Here is a 22,501-nt window from a genome sequence, read left to right on the forward strand (position 1 = left end):
CTTTTAGCAGCTCCGCCACGCTAAATATTCATTCTTTGTGGAATCTCTTGTAGGTCATTTAAAAGACTGGGAAGTTTGGCTGGACAGCTGGTATTATAATAGCTATTACCATTATATATTTGAATGTACCACACACCTTTATTTATAGAGATACTCTTAACAATGGAGGTTTAACGTGTACTATACAAAGCATTCAGTGCCAAGCTGATTGTTTCAGAATCCTTTTATGATGAAAGGTTACTAAATGTGCCATCCAAAATGTGTTCTTCACACAATACTGACAGCCAAAAAGTTGTGCACTGCTAAGGAGACACTGTAAACTTGAATTTATTTTAGCTGACGAATTGCAAATAATTAATTTCCTGAGAAGATACCATTTAAATAGCATGACCTGAATTTAAAAAATAATCCTTAAAAAATTGTTATAAGGGTATTTCTCCCCTCCTCCGCCCCCAGATATGTTGAGAAGACTCCTTTGGGAAGGCCTGAGAAGAACAACAAACATAATTAGGACTTCCCCTTCTCTTCCCATCTTCATTCTCTTTGCTCACACCCTTGCTGCTTGGTGCCCGTTCACTTTCCACTTCCAATTCTGCCGCTGGTCTTATTGCTAAACGTCCAAACACATAGAGCCCTGGCAAGAGTGTGCACCATCCATCAGCAATGAAACTGACTATACGCAAGCTGTTGTCAAAAATCTGAAGTAAACTAACTGAAAAACAGAGGCTAAAAAAAAAAAAAAATCCACTCGCTCACAGAGGCGTTGGAACCATTTGTATAGTGGAGGTGCTGAAAGCCATTGAACTGTAAACCCAGTGTATGATGGAAACCACTTCAAACCAGGGAGTGCTACTGTGCCCTCAGCATCCCTAGTTCCAGCCCCCTTGCTTGCTCACTCAATCTCTTTTAGCTCCAGTACTTAACTTCAGCAGCGACCCGTAACACGAGCTACAGTTTGCGGATGAAAGTGTGATTTTTTTTTAAGTTGGCAGTGGCCCCTGGATTTATATGCAAAAACTTTGCAAAACACCATGCAGTTGGGGGATGTGTGGGGCTTTAAGTGCACAAAGATATCAGAGATGTAAAAGACTTTGAAACTGCCCATAACAGCAACCAACACCTCCTCCAGTTGATGTGCACAGAAGGGATCCAAATATCCATCCTAACACCAGCAGCTAACTTGTGCCTTCCAGCCCAATAGCCACTCTAAGAGATAGGAGCTAAGCAGCTGCAGAGGCCCATTTATCTGCAGGGGATGCAGATGATCATAGTGGTCCCTTCTGACCTAAATATCTAGGAATCTGCAGGGGATGCAATCCTTAGTGTTCACCATACCAACCTTGCCTGCATGCACGCGTGCGAGCACACGCACACACACACACACACACATAGTGTACTGTGTACCTATGTACCCTTGCGGCCTGGCTGGACATGCCCCTTTGAGGCACCAAGTGCCATCGGCCATGCTAGCCAGCCCACCTTTGTGCTCGGGGAGCTCCAGCACTCAGCTGCTGCCAGGCCCTGTGCCGACACTCATGGTCCTGGTGGGGGAGAGGTGAACATGGCTCCCTTCACACTTTTCTCACCCACAGCCCAATCCAACACCCACTGAAGTCAATGGAAAGACTATCATGGACTTCAGTGGGCATTGACTCACCACCCATATCTGATCCCATAATACTGAAGTCACTGGACTCATTACCATGGGTGCAGGATCAAACCCCCCAAAAGCCACAATTTGGACTGTAGGGGTGAAATCTTAACCTTGCTGAAGTCAATGGGAATTTTGTCATTGACATCAATGGAGCCAGGATTTCACTCTAGGCATTTCAGGCAGCGCTCTAGCATTTCTCAAGGTATTCAGATTTAGCTATAATGAAATTCTTAAGGGTCCAATCCTGAGCTGGGCATTTCCCACCAAAAGCTAAGGGCCCACAGCACCTGGCTGGGTCAGACGCTTCGAGATCAAGCATCGTAACCTCAAAGAATGTGTGAGAGGAGGAAGACTGGGCTACTGGCTATGAGCTGAGCAGATTGTTATACAAAGAATTTTTTCTAGGTTTTTTTAAAGAATTCTTATCAGTTTAACATAATAGTGCAAGTCAATAACAATTCTTATCTGAAAGGGTCATGCAGGTAGTTAAAACTCAACATCTCACCGCCATTCACGTTATCTGGAGGGAAACAGCCTAAGGTTTCTATTTTTAAAATCCACTTCTCTGGCACTGTAAGGTGTGGTGTTTTTTAAGTTAACAAACCCTCTTTTCAGAGCTGTGCTGACGCAACTGGCCATCCCAATGCACAACTAGACAGCAGGCAAAAAAATCATGCTGACTTGTGCTCCATGATTACCGTGTGGGGATATCCCAATGGCAAGCAAAGACAAAATCTGTAAGGGAAACATTTAGTCGTACACGAATACTGTTTGAGAAATGGGAAGTATGTTTCAAAAACAAAACAAAAAAAATTTTCAACCAAGAAATGAAAACCTGGCTTTTTTGGCTTCCCCAACTTCTCCCCCCACCCTTTCCTTTTTCCCATTTTGCCAGTGGGGGGGAAAAAAGACAAAGGGGGAAAAAGCAAGAGAAAGAACAAAAAATAAATAAAAACTGAAAAAAACCCCAAACACAGTGGTTTTTCAATTTCATTAAAATCAGAAATCGAAAGAAAATTTCTGTGAAAATCTTCATTTTCACAAAAAGACTGTTTTTCACTGGAAAAAAGTTTCAAGGGAGAAATTTTCACCAACTGTACTTTACACATGGTGTTACTTTTTATAACAATAAAACATTTATTAACACAACACAGAAGTGCAGAGCAAGTCATACAACATGGCAAACAGCAGGAAAACTAACACGCCACAAGCAAGGCCAGGTTAATTATCTGACTGAACTAAAGTTTAGAGGAAAATCTGGAACCAATTATGTACGAAGAGTAATAACAAGACAGAGCTAGAGTTCTGTAAAGTGACCTATATTTGCTTCCACCCTACCCTACGATGATCTATTGCTTTGGAGCACAGAGTCGAGCAAATCAGGGATCGATCCTGCAGATGATACTTGAAGTATTAAAAAATTATTTTAATTTTAAAAAAATAAAACACACTTTATCAAGCATGGCAGCTCAGCACACAAGAGTGGATCCAGCTGCGATTAAAGTCAAGGAGACCCTTTCCACTCAGTGAAAGTTGGCTCAGCCCTGCAGTGCAACAGCACTGTCAGAAAAAAACAACCACATCCTACAGAGATTCCTGTATCCAGATCACTAAATGGCCATGTGTCTGCTGATGCTTGTCATTAGCCATCAAGCTGCAAAGGAGAAAGGGCCTCATACTTCCCGGGTGCATTATTGTAGACAGTAAGAGAAACATCTCATGCTTCCAGTTCCAGAATTGCATAAACATCACAAACTGGTTCAAAGGGAGAAGAGCCATAAGAACTCAGCTCATCCATTCTGCCAGGGCACTGTGTACAGACCACAGTAATAAACAATTTCTCCTCCAACAGAAATTGCTCCTGAGAGCCTATACACCTTAAAGTAACCATATCTGGCTTGCCCAATCTATCTTAATCAGACTGTGTGAGAATATTCAAAGGTCTCAAAAGTCCTGTGGCCTAATCTTAAGAAATGTTGAGCACCCACAACTCCCACTGACTTCAGCAGGAGGTGAGGTCACTCGGCACCTTGCAGGATCAGAGATAAAATTAACAACAGGACAGTAGTAAATCACCATCTAGGGCTTGACCCAAAGCTCAGTGAAGTCCACTAACTCTGACTCGGGCCCATAGAGAGGGCACAGACTTGTTACAGATTAGGGCCCTGAACCTGCATCAAATTATGCAAGTTGCTTAACTTTAAGCACATGAATCCTTCCCCTTATGCATGTAAAGAAGTCTTTTCAAGTTAAGGGCCTAGAACAGAAAAATGCTGGTATTTAAAAAGCCCCTGCCAAAATCTTTGATACAACTGTATCATGAAAAGAAGCGTCTACCTGTAAAATAAATTAATAGATTACAAGCCTTTAGCCAGGCATCTGATGTGTGAATTTCTACACAGACAAACTCTGCACCTGCATCTGTTCTCTTACTTGAGACAAACACAACTGCCTTCTATATGGAAAGGCCAATAAATGACTCTGAACTCCATTCAAATTTTAACTCCAGCCAGGTAAAACAGAGGAAATTGTATCCCTTAATCCCACAGCCATTTCTTCACATCCTTCCTCCTCCACTCTGAAGGGTCTCCTCACTCCCCACTTTGAAAAGGGCAGGGTGTGTTAGGTACCAAACAATAATCATAACACGCAGGCTGTACTGTACTGTTTTGTCTACAAAACTCCTTTTTAAAAATCCAACTTCATATTCTGTCTCCAAAAGAGAAATAATTTAAATCATATTTTGGTGACTCTGCTTAAAGCCCACCTTAAAGGGAGCCAACACAGAGACTAGGAGGGGATGGAATTGTCCACAATAACCCAGAGCCAGGACAAACGCACTGCCAGATTGGAAGCCTGCACATGGGATTTGTGGCTCCAGGTCATGATCCATTGGCCATCAAACCTCCAACCACTTTGGCACTCCTGCTGAGTGCTGATCTCTGCTGTTTACACAGGGAGTGTGCAAGTTTCTCCTATCTCAGGCTCTCAGTACAAAAGCAACCACTGTGATTCCACTGATTTTCTGGACCTTCCACAGATGCAAAAAACCCAGGTGGATTTGGCCCCAAGTGTTCCTTGTTTCTAAGCCACTCTGATTCTCTCAAAACTACTACAGCAATCCTACAACGACGGCGATCCTGCCTCCTCCAAACCATTAGGAAAACATGGTTGAGCAGGGGTTCAGAATGGGACTTTGTACCTAAGTAGCACTTAGTCACCGTAAGTAACAAATGTCTCTGTTCTAGCTTTCCATGCTACAGCCTGTGGGAGGGTCTTCAGGGTGGCCACCATGGCCAGTCCTAAAGGCATTTTGACACCTCTCTGCCCCAAGGTAGCCAGAACACCATGGAATGGTCATGGCTACATCCATCACTGATGCAAGTCAACCCCTGCTCCACTCCCCTCCGGTGGCTGGTACCCGCATTGTCTTGCGCTTTGGATAGCTGTCCTTGTGCTCCCAATGTCCCCTTTTGCACCTGTACCTCACTATCAGTAGTATCACAGTAACATACAGGTGCCCCAACGGAGTTTGGGACCCCAGTGTGCTAGGCACCATATATATACATGGCAAGAGACCATCCCTGTACAAAGACCTTACAGCTGAGAAGTAGAGAGGGGAAATAATTCACACAAGGTCACACAGCAGGTCACTGGGAGAGCTGGGAACAGAGACCAGGTTTTCTAGCTCCCAGTCGAGTTCTCTATCCACTAGACAATGTCTCCTTCCTCCTGCCATTGTCTGTGCAGATACACAACCACAGTCTGGCCCAGAGCTGGGAAGGTAAAGATGGGGCAAACAATTAATTCCCCTAAACACTGAGGTGTACAAAAGAACCACACCCAGATAGTGACTTCTAGATGGTCTGGATAATATTTAGTCCTGCCTTAGCCCTGCAGGGGACTGGACTAGATGACTTCTCAAGGTCCCTTCCAGTCCTACAATTCTGTTTCTCTCTATGTGCAAAATATAATTCTGAAAACTGTCATGAATATTAAAGTCCTCTCAGCTTTGGCCACGTTGCTCGTGGAAACCTCCATGCCATGCGGCCTGCTTTAACCGAGCAGTTGTGCAAAAACTCAGACCTGAGCATTTAGGCTGAAATCTCAGCAGTTTACATAACTGCCCAATTAACACCTCTCTGACTGACACCGGAGGCCTTAGGTCTGTCCCTCTAACCTAATCAATTACTATATAAAGGAAGCACGCAAGTTTAAAACTTCTAAAGCTCCCAAGAGGAGGCAAAGACCAACAGCCTAATGGCAGGTCTGTGCATTGCCATGTAGAAATAGTACACCCGGTATAGACAGAGGCTGGGGGAGACATGGCAGGACTTTGGGGGCTCCGACATGGAGGCAGGTGTTTTCTAGGAAACCCAGAGTTACAAAGGAACCATGTTCTTTGTATTTATTCACTCAATCATACAAAAGAGAAAGTGGGCAACAGGCATGCAAGGTTCATGTCAGGCTTAGCCTTGAAAGTCGCATTCAGTGCCAAACTCTCCCATCCATTTCTTGAAAACAGAGGGGCTAAAAGCATGGTGAATCCGGCAGGGGGAAAACATGCTCCATGACCTGCTCCTCCCTTTTCCCAACCCTACTGTCACAATTTCAAGGTAACTGCACCCCTCCTGCCCTCCAAACCCCTTGGTGCCAGCCTGGAGCACCCTACTGCACTCCCAACTCCTCATCCCCAACCCCACCCCAGAGTCTGTACCCCCAGCCAGAGCCCTCACCCCACCCCACCCCCGCACCCCAGCCCTCTGCTCCAGCCCGGTGCCCCCTCCCACACCCTGAACTCCTCATTTCTGGCCTCACCCCGGAGCCCGCACCCCCAGCCGTAGCCCTCCCCCCCCCGCACCCCAACACCCAATTTCATGAGCATTCATGGCCCGCCATACAATTGCCATACCCAGATGTGGCTCTTGGACCAAAAAGTTTGCCCACCCCAAGGTAGACAATCCATGGCCCAGATCCTCAGCTCTGCCAATCAATATAAGTTCTTTGATATTGATGGAGCTATGCTGGGAGCTATGCTGATTTACACACCTGAGGATCTGGGTTATGCTTGAATCCAACTCACAAAGTTTTCAGCCCCTGCAGAAGAATAAACTATATATGGGGAGATCTGGCCGGTAAGGCTTTAACCTGCCAGTGGGGTAAGAGGTTAACATTAGATACAAGCGTGAAGCATGGAAGCTAAAGTACTGACTAATGCATCTTAAAATAAAGCAAGCATTCAAACTAATTACTATTTCAGTTACTCACTCTGATTGCAAACAGAACTCCCGGCTTGGAACAATTCATGTTCATGGACCACAAAAACATCTAAGATTACAGGAGAAAAGATGGCCAGGCTTGAAAGCTAGTAGGAACACAGGAATAACCATAGTGGATCAGACCAATAGTTCATCTGATCCAGTACCCTGTTTCCAGCAGAAGCTAGTACCAGCTGCTTCAGAGGAACATGCATAAAACCCTGAAGTAGGCAGTTCTGGGATTACTTACACACCGGAAAAGGTTTTTCCTAACCCCCAGCAGTTAGTGTGTGGCATCAGGTAGGTTTTACATCACTTCCAAAGCTAGTAAGCGTTTTTTTTCCCCTGTCCTTCCTAGTGGGAGAGATGAAGGCCCACCTAGGTGTCTCAGATTGGGCACCCAAAAAACTGAAGGATCCAAAATGAGTGGATTTTTTCAATAATTTGGGCCTGAATGTTCTTCCCAATGCACTTCTGCTAGGATTGTTTGGAATACTGAAAGCTGTTTACCTAAAAACAAATGTATCAAATACAGGGACCAACTTGGTGGACAATTTTGTTCAACTGTTAGCCTCTAACATGCCCAGTACGCTAGCTATGCTGTGCAGCACACGTACAAACTGTCATCCACTAGCAAGAATGTTGACTGCACTCATGGACAAGCTACCCCACTCTCCCATTTAATCTCATTTTAAGAGAACTCAATTTACAAATAGACTGTGAGCACTTATTCTAATTTAAAGCACTGAGGTTTGCCCTTTTTAAACTACCAATCTAAAACAATTCCTGACCTAGCCCATCAATCTGTAGCTTATCAAATTCAAGACTGCCATAAGCTACTGAGCTCCTGTTGTCGCTTCCTCTTCTTTACATTTAATTTCCTCAGATATTCTTCACCCATTTATGCAGAGAAGCGAGTTGATTTAGTTCTTTCCATTTTACAAAAGAAAAAAGCATCACAGAAATATATCTGAATAAAAATATTTCACTTGGAAAGAAGCCAAGTTAGAAGAAACTAGGTCATATATAGAATAATACTTTGCACTTTTCTTCTAAGGATCCCAAAGCACTTTACAAACATTTCAGGTGGGATTTCAAAAGCATTCAACATTAGCCTAACTCTGCTCCTATCGAAGTTTGTGGGAGTTTTAACATTGCCTTCAATCCCACTCTTATTTCACAGGTGTGTGTAGAAACTAGCTCACTATTTTATCCATTCTCTAGATAGGGAAACTGAGGCAAGAAAGGGTGAGAGTGACTCGACCAGCATCATCTTGTGAGCTAGTAGCAAAGTAGGGGATAGAACACCACTCTCTAGATTCACCGGCTTGTACTACCATAACCACATACCGGTTCCCATTTTGCTAGGGACGAACAATTATTTTTCTAATGCAACTTTTATTACACGTGAAATATTTCAGATCAGATACTAAATATGCATTGAATGCAATGCACCCACCAGATAATAATCTATTTTTGTGCTGCTAATGGGAAAAAGTTAAAGGATTTTTTTTAAAAAGTACCACACACTAACTCTGAAATATGAAGCAAACATATTCTCTACTATGGCCCCGATCCTGGAGCTTTTTCTGCCGGCACGGCTCTCAATGCAGCCTTAGGACCTATGTTTGCATTTCCCACCTCTGGGAACTCTTGATTGTTAATTAGCCAATGAGGGTCTCCTCCGGTGTTCCTGAATGCAACAGAAACACACAGAGAATGACAAGGAATAATTTTTTTTTAAAAAAGACAATACAGAGTTGAATCATGAGCCACAGAGTTCAAAGAAAATATTTCCTCTAGTTCATATTGAAACCTATAAGTATTGCAAACTGATTCTCCTCTTTAAAATTAAAAGTGGGAGGAGGAGGAAGAGAAAACCTTTTCCTACACTCTAGCTATAAACTTATGCAGAAAGAAGGGCACCTGTTAAGTAGCAGGGCTGTTCAAAAATACAAGACGTTTCACTGCTTTGTGCTATCATTCCAAAACCCCACGCAGTGTTGCCAACTCCTGCAATTTCACTATAAGTCTCATGTTATTTGGTCTCTCTCTTAAAGCCCACCTCCTAGAGTCATGTTACTGTGCGCAAATCTCTGCTTCCGTGAAATTTTAACCAGTGAAATTTTAACCATCAGAGTTGTGGGCCAAAAATTTGAAAATAAGAACTCTAAAGGCTCTAAAACCAGTTGGTAAATTAAAAGATCCCAATGTTCATGATTTTTAAGCACATCTCATGATTTAGGAGTGCATGACTCATGATTTTTAACATTTGGGATTGGCCATTCTGCTCATTCTGCTCTGGAAACCCCTTTAAGTCCAGTCCTGTGCACCTATGCAGTGTTGCCAGCTGTTGTAATTTGATGGCTTGTGATATTTGGTGGTGTGCTTAAAATCCCAGCTCCAGGAGTCAAGCGACTAGATGAAAATTTCGCTTTCAATTTTAAAAGGGGCAACTTTTAGCCCTCATCGTTTCAGAGAAAGGAAGGGAAGCAGCAGAGGCCCGACTAGCCCCACCAAAGAGCAGATGACGAATGGAGCAGGTGAAGAATGGAGATCATGCTGCACCCCCTTCGGTGAGGTGGAAGCACCAGTACGCCTAGGACCTCAGGGAAGCACTGGGGTTCACTAAGGTGCTCCATACCACCCACAATGCAGGCCAATGCCTTAATGGCGTACAAGGGCTTTTTGGAATGCGAGTGCTGTTGTTCTACCTTGGCTTGAGTCAACACAATGGCTCAGTATAAAGGATGCGCCTGACACAGTACATCATAACTCCAAGCTAAAAAAAATAAACCTCTTTAAAATAAATGCTCAAGCGACTTTCACTGATGGCGGGACCCATGTAGCAGTACCCACAGTTCACATTAAGCCGAGCCTTGCCAGGAGACTTCCTCCAGTCAATCTGCCCCAGAACAAGACACCCAGGCAATGATGACGCTCTTAGCGCTTGACATAGATGGCTTGCATGAGATAAGGATGAGTCTTCATACACCCAGTAGTCAGTGAACTGGGCAAACGGCAAAGAAAGATTCTTGTCCCTAGGCGCCAAGCGCTTAAAGTCATTACACTGCACGATGGGGTAATGCGAACCCCACACTAGACAAGGGGTTAAGGAGCTGCTCTGGGCACAGCTGACCCCACTCTGCCACACCAGTAAGGCACAAGCTGGAGGGGGAGTTTAAAAGGGGAGCAGAGCTGTTCACATATGGGCAGAGCAGGGAAGTCAACAGATCTTCAGCCCTCAGCTCCTGAGGAAAGGGCTGACTGAAGGGCAGGAGCTTCCCAGTCAACCACTGCCTGGAGGGCCTGATCCTGGGACACCCTGAGAGGGAGGCATTCCCGCTCTCTCTTGTACTGACTCAATTTGTTTGTTCACACAAACAAATTGTTCACCCAAACGTTGCTTTTTGTTCCCAGACTACCCTGCAAGGGGAGAGATTTGGAAGTGATCTGGCCAGAGGGCTTGCCTCTGCAGAGACAGAGCTGCCACCAGACACTAAGAAAGTCACACCCAGCCATGAGGAGGTGCTAGCAGTGAGTCTCCTCCCTTCCCGTTCTGTTAGTAATGAGGACTGGGTTCTTGGCTAGTGGAAGGTTTGAGGACTCTCAGGGGAGTTGGGGCAGCGCAGGCCTAGCTAGGGACTCTCTCTGCTCTGTCAGAGCCTCGTTTATGGCCATGGCCAGTAGGAACTTTCTTTTATTAGGTGTTGCACCTGATGGGAGCAAGAGTTAGATGGAAGGAATAGCCTTTTGGGATCTTTCTTAGTGTCTGGTCAGCACACGACTCAAATCAAAGGAAACAAATTTGATGGACTGAGCGAGCGTAGGGTGCTCAGCACTTCAGAGAAACAGGTTTTTCAATCGTTCCATGGGGACTGGCCCAATAGCCTAGAGCGAACTCAGCACGATGCAGGCATCTGGCCACCAGACAGGGAATTTCAGTGCAGTCAGGAGGTGGGGGCACTTGGAAGGAAAAGCTCTAAACTCCAGAAGGACGTAAATTCCCACGGTGGCCCCTACTGGCCAGCCTGCAGAAGAAGGAAGCCTGGTTAAGTCCTGCAGATTCCACCACAGGCCAGACCAGATGCACAAAGAGACATGGCTTTTTTACTACATGTTCTAAATCCTAGCGCCCTATTTAGCCTAGTATGGCTCTGATGTAGGGGAATCAACAGGAGGAAGCCAGGCGGAAGCAGCCCATGGGTACATCTATCCTACAATCATGAAGAGTGACTGCAGCTCATGCAGACATACCTGAGCTAGCTTTAACCTTGCTAGCTCAGATACCCAAGCAGAAGCATCAGCAGCACGGGCTTCAGCATGAGCTAGCTACCCAATTACCCAAGGCTCCCACTGGGTTTGTACCACCTGTGCTGAAGTCCGTACTGCCATGGTATCACAGTACATGAGCTATCTCAGTATAAAGCTACTTTAGGCAAGTCTATGCGAGCTGCAATCACACCCCGTGACGGCCGCACAGACATACCCTGAGTTACAGGGACATCCCTGTGTCCAAACCAAGACACACGCTACTCCAGTCTCCATCCGCTATCTCCTCCCAGAGCCCTCTTTTCCCAGTTCTCAGAGTAGAGCATTTTCAGCTATTAACTGAGTGTGACAGTCACTTTTAGGGTGAAATGCTCCTCTGCAGAGAGCCAACATAAGAGTTACAAACCCCTTAATCCCACTTAAACCCTATTCTGAGGTCACAAACGAAGCAGAGCCCTTGTGCCACCTTGCTACATGGGCTGAATTTCATTCTTGTCTAACCCTTTTATTTGTAAAAAGAAAAGGAGGACTTGTTGCACCTTAAATTGGCTAGTCTCTAAGGTGCCACAAGTCCTCCTTTTCTTTTTGCGAATACAGCCTTACATGGCTGCTACTCTGAAACCTTTTCTTTGTGACTCCAAGACATTTGTTATGTCCGGACAGCTCTTTCCAGCTGGATTTGAAGCTACCCATGTAGCCTTGTAACAGGGTGTAGCAGAGCCCACCCTTCGTCCTGCCCCCACTCTGATCCAAAAACCACTCAGAGACCTTCTGGCTCAGCAATCACTGGTGCAGTTTATTTACAGCATGGAATCCCACCACCATCTTACTATCTACAGCTTGAGGGTTTCAGCCTTAAGGGCTTCTCCATCTCTGCAGCCAGGAGGGAAGAGTTACCCCTCTCCTTCCACTGCATAGCTTCCCCCTTTCTGTCTGCCCCCCTGGCTTCCTTCCTCTGAGGCTTTTATGCAGCCCCAGGCTAATTAAGCAGGCAGCTCTTTCCCCTTTGCCAATCAGGCACAGGTTTCTCTAGGCAGCTCCAATCTACCTTACTTGGAGCTGGCATGACAAAGGGCTGGCTCAGCTGTTCCTGCTCAGCACCCTGTCACAAGCCCCCACAGCAAAACCACGTTTGAAAACAAATAAAAAAATAAATGTAAATGATAATACTGAAAAACAGTAACTCGCAGTGGGAGAAACTTCTGGTGTCTAACCTGGTTTCCAACACCCCCCCACCCACACACTAAACCATTCTCATTCATTAAGTCATGGTGGAAGTATCTTGAATTCCTCACTGGTGCTATCTGCACACCCGATCCTGTTCCCAGTGAATCAATAGGATTTTCCCTATTATTACTTATATTACCATAGTACATAGGAGCCCTAGTCATGAACCACGACTTCACAGTGGTAGGCACTGATCTCAATGGAAGCAGGAACAGGCCTTGTACACATTTAAACTCACAGGGGACTCAGACGGTTTTCTTCGATGCTATGGTTCCCATTGCCCACATCAGCCTGGATTTATTTACTCGTTGTTTGGTTGTTTTTTTCCTTACCCGCCCCCCAGCAGTTTGAGTGTTGAAGAGCCAAAAGCTCGTTTGGGGTTCTCTTTTCTTTGTTTGTTTGATCTTTGCGGATTTCTAAATTGCATTTTACTGTGTGCTACAACCATTAAAGATCTCCGACATGGATTGTGCATCTTATCCAAAAGTGACCTGTAGAGATTTTTTGCTTTGATTTGTTTGTTTCTGATCAACCACCAGTAATTTTAAACAAGACGACATTTTCGTGTGGTTTTAGAATGACATATACGTTCACTGTGACACCTGCATCACTTCTAGTCAAAACGTGCCTCAGTTACATCAGAGACAACAGAGTAGCTTTCAGCCCAGCAAAGCCTATAGAGACCCATTCTAAGGATTCTGTACACAGCTATTTTGTCTGTTAAGCGCCACTGGTAACAAAATGGCTGCAGGATCAGTAGATTTCTTAGAAAAATCTCTTTTTGAGAGTTACGCTGCAGCTGTGCATTCCAATCAGATTTACATTTTACGTGTCAGGTGCTATAAATGAGAGCTAAATTTTCATTAATAGGCAAAGGAAAAACATATGAAAGAAAACCACATGAAGAAAACAGAGAGATGAAACTCTACCAAACGTGCTGGCTTCACTATTAAAACCAATCCGTTTTAAAAAATTAATTTTCTTTTTCAATGTTTTTCGTTTCATTTTCAATACTTGCGAGAAGAGGCAGGAAGGCAGCACTGAAGACTGGGGTCCGCACAACAGGGCAACAACAACAAAAACAAAACCCATCTGTGAAAGATCAAGCTCTCTCCGAATGCCCAGTCAACATGCCTCAAGCCCCGTCTTGTGGGATCTGCTGGAGAGAAGGTACTTTGCCTTCCATGTCTATTCAGCCATTGGCCTCTGTGCTAACTTCAGTTACCTATGGTGATATTTGTGAGGTGGACATCGATCCAATAAGAAATGTGATGAGTCGACACACTCATTTCAACAGCGGTCAGATAGAGTCACTGTCCATTTCAGTCAGATTTTCACAAGCAGCATAGGCTCTGTGTCCACAGAATGACTCTTTTCCCATGAGACCCCAACTTTAAAGTCATTTCAAACATTCACTTTGGCATCTTAGACTCACATGTTGCTTTCACACTAGCTTCACTAGAGAAAATAGGACCATGTTTGTGCTTTCATCACTATTTTTGTCTTTTTACTGCACTGAGGAAGCTAGAGATAGCATGGAATTTAACCGACAGTAAGATCAATACACCACATGTAAAAATTTATGGCCCAATACTGTTCCCAAGTTACAGCTCTGATCCCAAAACCTCTTGTATTTGGGCAGATTGCTGCATCCAAGTGCAGACCCATTAATTCAAACACAGAGGCACAGCGGTCAGCTTCTATGCAAGAAGTTGCAGGGCCAGGCCTGTGTCATTGGCACAACTCTCACCAAGGGGGAAAAATGAGGCCAAAAAGTAGGGCACACATTGATATCTTTAGGTATCACTGTCATCATCACCAGCCCCGGAAGAAACAAGCCCAGGTTAATTGTGTACACTGTGGAATTCAAGTAGTAAGAGCAATAAAGAGTTAATTGTTGTTAGACACAAGGTAGGTGAGATAACTTTTATCTGACCAAATTCTGTTGGTGGCAGGTATAAGCCTTCGAACTACACAAAGTTCTCCAGGTCTGGGGAACAAAACTGGAGTGTCCAAGCTAAATACAAGTTGGGACCAAGAGTTAAACGTAAGGGGTGACGCATGTCATAGGAGTTCATTTGAGATGGAGTGGGCAGTAAGGGTTGCTATGCAAAAGGGGTTTGAAGTGGGCCACGAAGGGTTAGCAGGCAGGTGTGTATTACAGATCGTTGTAATGAGCCATGAAATCAGTGTCCCTGTTGAGTCCACGACTTTTGGCATCTAGCAGTATTAAGTTGCGGTTGTTAAGAGAACCTGGTGTGATTTCATGTCTAGTCAAGTGACAAATGCCACGGTATGAAATGTGTGGTGAATAAGGGCTATTTAATATTATTTCAAAAGGAGATCTCAAAGCACTTTAAAAGATGGGTGTCTTTACAAAGTATGTAATGTTAATACCAAACTAAAAGTCACTTCCTATCATTTCTTCATTGCCAAACACAGAGTCCAGGCATTCCTTTGTAACAATAGGATCACCCTGATCAAAAAGTAAACATCTTGACTCTCTGATACAAAGTGATGTTTGCCTTATGTTTACCAAGCATCAAAGTTACAAGAAGAAGAAATGGTTAGTGGTATCAGAAATTTAACAAAGGTTCTCAAGTCTTGCTAGGATGACCAGATAGCAAGTGTGAAAAATCGGGACAGGAGGGGGAGGGGGAGAAATAGGTACCTATATAAGAAAAAGCCCCCAAAATCGGGACATCTGGTCACCCTAAGTCTTGCTATTGAGCCTATAAGAGCCCTAAAAGAACAGCTGATTATTAGAACAAACATTTGAGCAAGTGCTATCAGCATCACAAATGTAATCAATAAGAGGCAAACCAAGGGCCCAATTCCACAAGCTTTATTCCCAGGAGTAATCCTTATACCCACTGGGGTCAATGGGATTAGTCACATGTGTAAATACTGGAATGATCAGGACCTTGGTTTCTACTACTGTTTTGGCAAGAGACTGATCATCATGCAGAAATCCCTTTCATTCATACATAATATTTGGATGGGCTTTAGAGGAAATTTTTCTACCATAGTTTAAACAGGTATGCAACTGCTACTGCAGTCTGCACATAAATCATTCATGTATAATCTTCTGACAAATAAATGTGATGTAACTATTACAGAAAATCCAGGTAAAACGAAAAACCAGACGTTTATACAAGGGTACACAGCCACATACACTGGGAACCAAAGATAACCCGTGCTAATGCAGGTAAGAGGAATGGCAATTCTATGCTGTGGAAGATCAGTTTAAAAGAGTGTGCTCTCCTTCCCAATTTATTCTTAGTTAGGCCTCCACCCCCAAATGTATGAGGTTAGACTGTTCAGCTGTTTATAAAATGCAGTATTGCACTGCTGCAACATTCTTCCCCGGCACTCATACGAACTATATAAGGAAATATCCAATTCCAGGGTGTTCACCATTGTGAGGACAGAGCTCTGTACACTGGAGCAGCCCCTGAGTTGGTTTCCTAAAGGCGTACTTAAATATATCCTAGGCCTAACAACATTGTACTGGACGTTGTCATCAAATGGCAGCATAGACAGCTGCCAAATCTTGCAGGCTCAGTGCTCTAATATGGAACAGCTGGAAGAGGACCCTGCATTCTTTTCTCTCAGTAAACACTGGGGGCTCTGTTCAGTATCCTACTGCAATAAAGCCTAAAGAATTTCACCTATCAACCGACAGACTTTCCCCCCCTCCACAGACTATGCTTTTTGTGTTATTTTAACAGTGTGCAGAAGTCCAAGGTGTACATATTTAATCCTACAAGCTATATTAAAATATCTGAGACAAGAATAGGAGGGATTATATTTATTTTGGGGGGGATTTTTTTCAAATGGAATAGAACTAGGTAATTTAGCTACGCGTTTAACCTCATCTCTGCAAAGAGTAGTTTGTGGTTTTATTTTGGAAGGTGTCTTTTAAAAAGTGCGTGCACACACTGGTGTTCACACACAAAGCATGAGTTTAATTTTACTTACACCGTTTTAGTTCTCCTAACTTTCACTGGTGTATAAATGAGATCAAAATCATGCCCATATATATTAAATGTACATCCCTGGGAAAGTACTTGCACAGTATACACTAACTGAATTGTGTATAGCAGCCTAAATGGTCTACTAATATCTTCCCAGAGCTTCTGTGGACTATATAGAGCATTCAGAGCTGCAAGGAAAAAAAGTGTTCAAACAGGACCTGAATGATGAAACAAATCACCATTTAACAAAAGATTAAGATATCTCAGCTAGCCACAGCTCAACAAAATACTCGTTTGTATAAGATAATGAGGAGATTCTTCTGCATGTTGCTTAAAGCAAAGCAAGCCACGTTGTCCAAAAGAAGCCTAGAAAATCCAGACTCTACGTGACCTGACTTACTTATTTCATAGGAAACTGCATGAGAGAAAATCAATCATTCATGCTACCGTAGTTACACCACTGAATAGACTGTAGTAGTTTGCTGTGAAAAATCAAACTGAAATAAGTCATCACTAGTCTGAAACATAAAATGTGAAAAGGGAAGCTGTTAACAATGAGGCTGGTTCATTTGGAGCCCTAGCTCCCTGACCTCCCCTTTTTTGCCATCATTAGGGTATCAATCAGAGAACAATGTAGCATTCAAAATGGATTGGTTGCACCAAAACTTACCAGGGTTGTTGGCTTCCCCTTCAAGAATGTGCAGCTCAGTGCAATCTGCCAATGAATGCTCCAGGCAGAGCTGGAGGAAACGGGCTTGGGTTCGACTCACCCGCTTCAACAAGGAGAGCAAAGCAACAGTCTGCTCGCATTCATTCCAGCCTTTAAACCAACCAGCCAGCACTCCAACCTGATCTCGAAACATCATGATTAGATTGGGGTAGGGAGTGGAGGGGGGAAAAAAAAAGAAAAAAAACCCTCTGCAGGGAAAAAAAAAATTCCCTCCAAAGTTTTTTCCCCCGTGTCTGTCTCACAATTTTATTTATTAATCAAATGGATTTTTGGACACAGCCGTCAGCTCAGATGTGGGTCTGGTTTCTCTTCTCCTCTTTCTATCTTCAGTTCAGTGTCCTAGTGGCTTCTTGTTAAATTCCCCAAAGATGATGACACAAAGTGGCACAGGGAAACAGGGAGGGGAAATTGTATATTATATATACACACACATCTATATATATAAATCTCAACAAGGCACAGGAGTGGGTGTATAGCTTCTTCTTCTTTCCCCTCGGGTTATTTTAGCCTAGCGTCTCCAGCTCTCTCCTCCCCTGGGTGGCAATCTGGACCTTCCACACCCGCATTCCTCCCAAAGCAAATGTTCACAACTGGAAAGAGAAAAGAATTGCTGATGATGATGACACACTTTGCAAGGAAACGCTATGATTCAGCATGACAGCAGCAGAGCCAGCTTCCTAACGTACCGAAGGAGATTTCAGGTCAACAACATAGGGAAGGATAACGGGGGGACGAGGAAGAAAGGGGGAGGGAGGAAGACACCGAACCTCTAAAAATTCAGCCCCCATACACAGCAACTGAGAGATGCAGGCTTTGCAGCTAACGGTTTAAAGAAACCTCCCTCCTCCACAGAAAGTGGAGGAGGGAGCTCCCTGTTGCTGCCGGAAAAGGGCTCCTAGTACTGGGCAGGTTCTTTAGGGACCTACCTGCTTCAAACTGGAACTGCTGCAACAGACCATTGGCGCACAAGAAAACTTACACTGCGGCTACAAAGCTCGAATGCAAAGCAGGAGCAGCCCTGGTGCCTTCCTCTCCACCTCCTCCTCCCCGGGAAGCAGCCGAGTTGCTGCAGCTCCATCTACAGCAATCAAGCATCTCTAGCCAGCCCCTTTGGATTGAGGCCCTAAGCAGCAGCAGCGTGAGACAAAAATAAACTCTACCCACCCCCGACTTCATCACACAGCCCGGCAGGCACAGGCCAGCCCAGGGCGTCTTCGGGTCCCCCTTTCCCTTTTTAGGCTGCTAAAAAAAATGATCCCCCCCCCAAGCTATTTTCCAAATATCTTCACCGATCCACTGCTCGAGCGGGCGGGGGGGGAAGGGGGATGTCTGTCTCTGTCTCTCTGTCCTACTCAAGCGCTCATGAAATCAGCCCGGTTTTACATACGCATTTTCCACAGTCAAGGCATCGCCTTGTGACCTAAGGAGCGACCAGGTCCATTCGCCTCGAGGGAGCTTTGCAAACTGCAGATGAGCGCTGAGCAACGAGCCCCGTCCCTCCACATAACTGCAACCCCCCCCCCCCACAAAGTTGGGCTCCTGCGGCTTTTCTGCTTCACCTAGGATGGCTCTCAGCAACACCCCCCCGCAGCTGCTTCTTCCACTCCCCCCCCGCTTTTGCCCCCAGCCCATGGGGGTGGCATAGACGTGGGCAGGGCAGTGCCAGCCCATTGGGGGCTCTAAGCACTGCAGGGATGTTTTGGGGAGCCCCCCCCACATGCAACACGTAATAAGTAATAAGGGCCCCCCCCGGAGTTGCCGGGGACCCCCAGCTATTGCCGAGCGCGGAGCAGGGCACAGACAAGGGCCAGGGCAGGGAGAAGAGCTTGGTGCAGCCCCAGGGAAAGCACGAGCCCTCCCGCCCCACCGCTGCACCATCGCGCCCTGCGCCGGGCTCACCCCCATGCTGCCCCCCGGCTCTCTCGGGAGGCCGAGGCAGGTGCCTCGCTGCTGTCACGCGGGCTGCGGCTGGCGGCGCCTCGGCCGTGCCATGGCGGGGGAGCGGGCGATCCCGCCGGGCGGTGCAGCAGCGCCGGGCGCCTGGCTGGGCGAGACTGAGCCGCGCCGAGCCCCGCGCCCCAGCTCCCCACATGCGAGTCATTAGCATAACCCATTACGTCATGGGCTCGCCGCGCGAGGCCCCCGCCCCCCGGGCCGGGGCAGCGCCAGGGGAGCCCGGAGCGGGCCGGGCTCGCGGCCGCGGGGCGGCTCCTTCCCGCCTCGGCCGGCCCCTGCTGCGGGGCCTCAGCACCCCGGGCACGGGGCCCGCCACGCTCCCTGCCCTGCCCTGCCCTGCCCTGCGCCGCGGGGTGTGGGAGGCCGGGCCGGGGGCCCGCCGCGTCCCGGGGTGGGTGGGTGAGTGCTGCCAATGCACCCCGGCGGGCTTCACACTCTGTGTGTGTGTGTGCTGCCAACACCCCAGCGGGGTTTCACACTGTGTGTGTGTGTGTGTGTGTGTGAATGCTACAAATACACCACAGGGGGGTTCACATTCAGAGTGTGTGTGCTGCAAATACACCCCGGCGGGGTTTACACTCTGTGTGTGTGCTGCAAATACACTCCAGCGGGGTTTCACACTGTGTGTGTGTGTGTGTGTGTGTGTGTGAATGCTACAAATACACCACAGGGGGGTTCACATTCAGAGTGTGTGTGCTGCAAATACACCCCGGCGGGGTTTACACTCTGTGTGTGTGCTGCAAATACACTCCAGCGGGGTTTCACACTGTGTGTGTGTGTGTGTGTGTGTGTGTGAATGCTGCAAATACACCACAGGGGGGTTCACATTCAGAGTGCGTGTGTGTGTGTGCTGCAAATATACCCCAGCGGGGTTTCACACTGTGTGTGTGTGTGTGAATGCTACAAATACACCACAGGGGGGTTCACATTCAGAGTGTGTGTGCTGCAAATATACCCCAGCGGGGTTTCACACTGTGTGTGTGTGTGTGGTGCAAATACACCCCGGCGGGGTTTCACACTGTGTGTGTGTGTGTGTGTGTGTGTGAATGCTGCAAATACACCACAGGGGGGTTCACATTCAGAGTGCGTGTGTGTGTGTGCTGCAAATATACCCCAGCGGGGTTTCACACTGTGTGTGTGTGTGTGTTGCAAATACACTCCAGTGGGCTTCACACTCTGTGCGTGTGTGTGATGCAAATACACCCCGGCGGGGTTTCACACTCTGTGCGTGTGTGTGATGCAAATACACCCCGGCGGGGTTTCACACTCTGTGCGTGTGTGTGATGCAAATACACTCCAGCGGGGTTTCACACTGTGTGTGTGTGTGTGTGTGAATGCTGCAAATACACCACAGGGGGGTTCACATTCAGAGTGCGTGTGTGCGTGTGCTGCAAATATACCCCAGCAGGGTTTCACAGTGTGTGTGTGTGTGTTGCAAATACACTCCAGCAGTGTTTCTCACTGTGTGTGTGTGTGTGTGTGCGCTGCAAATACACCACCAGCTGTGCTTCACACCCACTGTGTGTGTGTGTTGTAAATACTGTACTCCCAATCACCTGAGCTTTTCCTTGCACAATATATTGACGTTTTCCAAATACTGCAATTGGCAAAGCTTTCCTTTCCACTGTTCTGCAGGTGTGTTTGTATGTGTTTGTAAAATGGGGCAAACACCACCACTGGATGCATGTTGGTGCAAATGTCACAGTCTAAGAACTTTTCCCTTTGCACCACAATCTTTCTGTGAATCAAATTGTGTGTACACATGTGCAGAACATTGGTGGCATTCATCAGCAATCCTTCAGAACCCTGCAGTGGGAAGATAGGAAGCCCATGTTCGGACCATGATTGTAGATACTCTAGGACTCTCTTAATGAGGGTTTATTGCAAATATCAACTGTGAATGAGCTCTCCTTTCATGCCAGTGTGTGTTACATATTGCAGCACTTGTCAATGGGCCACTGACCAGGTAGTGGAGGAGAAACATTCTTTTCTCCTCTTAAGTAACAAAGCCGGTCTGTAAAGACCTTTGATTGCCCTTTAAAGTGACTCAGGGAAGCTTTCTGGGTGGCTGGGAGAGCAAGCCTCACCTCTCTTGCTAAAGGGAGAGGGATAAAAATCCACCCTCCTTTACACCAGTGCATCTCCACTGGGTTCGGAAAGCAGGCCTGTGTGGCTGTGGATGGGGCAGGCGGGGTTCCACACTGTTGCTGCTGCAGAGCCTATTTGGATGGCTAGTCAGACGGTACACTGAGCCATTGGATACTCATTCAAAAAAAAAAAAAAATCAACCAAGCAATGCCTAGAGCTTGCAGCTTGAGAAACAATGTAGCAAGTGTAAGCAGGAGCTTTGCATGAGAGTCACACAGAGTGTATTCTCTGCAAGACTGTAACAGCAATCCACAAGGGAAAACAAAAAAGGGAATATCACTGCCACCTACCATTATCAGCAAATACAAGAGGACAGGGGGTCGAATGTGGAAAATGCTCATATAAGGATGTCCCAAAGCATTGCAACGCAAGCACATTGGCTTGGAGCATCTCTGTGGATTAAGCCACTTGAATGAAGCAGGGAGAACTTGCCACAATCTGGGTGGAAACCATTCTGCAAAGTACACATTCCCTGTGGCCTGGGCTGACTCCTCGGTGCAGTGAAATGATGCTTTCCAGGGTGTGCAATGAGTTGCTGATGGTGATACAAATCAACAATTTGTGTAGCACATATAGGAAAAAAAAAAAAGTGAATGAGATCAAAATGGTATGGTGTAGGAGACCAGAGTGCCTGTGGAAATTAACCAGTCCCATGCTGCATTGTTGTTTTCAGATGGGTAATAAAATCACTTTGAAATTTCACAAATGTGAATGGGTCAGGCTACACTAGTGTAAATTCAAAGTAATTCCAATGACTGCAGTGGTTCTACTCCAGATGTACCCCCGTGTAACCGAGAGCTAGGCACTATGATAAGACCAATAAATAATAATAATGACCCGCTATATTACAATCATATGCAAATATTTTTTTTAAAAATGAAACATGAACTTAATATTTTGTATGCATAAATGATTTATACAATCATTAATTATTTATAGCATAATAGAACTGAGAAGCTCCAATCACAATGCAGGGCCCCATTGTGCTGGGCACTGTATAAACATGTAGCAAAGAGACCGTCTCTGACCCAGACAGCTCACGATCCTGGTTAATGACAAGACATCCCAGGTGAATAAAACAAACAGATGGGTAGGGGTGGGAGAGAGGGCAGACAAGACGTGACCATCAAATGAGCATATTTTCACAGAGACTAGCTGTACACACATTGTAACATGTCACCTGAATTCAGCCAAGCAGGCAGAAATCACAACTATGTAAGCAATTTCAGTCTCACTTGGCTGTGATTTAGGTGTCAAAATATCAGCAGAGTGTTTGTGA

At 45.8% G+C, this 22,501-nt stretch overlaps 1 protein-coding gene across 11 annotated transcripts in view; it reads right to left on the reverse strand.

Annotated features, from left to right (window-relative positions):
• Window positions 1-21,554, reverse strand: part of SAMD4A (sterile alpha motif domain containing 4A) — a 211,533-nt gene extending 189,979 nt beyond the window's left edge. For 7 of the 11 annotated variants that reach the window (XR_012159608.1, XM_073350082.1, XM_073350081.1 and 4 more), the window contains exons 1-2: window positions 19,018-19,172; window positions 17,059-17,708 (exon numbers count right to left, since the gene is read on the reverse strand). Coding sequence is in view for 10 of the 11 variants with exons in the window: in XM_073350082.1 (XP_073206183.1) it covers window positions 17,059-17,254 (196 nt within the window). In the remaining variant the exon portion in view is untranslated. Of the gene's footprint in view, window positions 1-17,058; window positions 17,709-18,044; window positions 18,217-18,505; window positions 18,588-19,017; window positions 19,173-21,512 lie in introns of those variants that run through there. The other 4 variants (XM_073350077.1, XM_073350076.1, XM_073350075.1 and 1 more) reach the window with 4 other exon arrangements.
• Window positions 21,555-22,501: the final 947 nt, after the last annotated feature.

This window comes from Lepidochelys kempii, chromosome 6 (genome assembly GCF_965140265.1).
Source record: "Lepidochelys kempii isolate rLepKem1 chromosome 6, rLepKem1.hap2, whole genome shotgun sequence".
Lineage (NCBI taxonomy): Eukaryota > Metazoa > Chordata > Testudines > Cheloniidae > Lepidochelys > Lepidochelys kempii.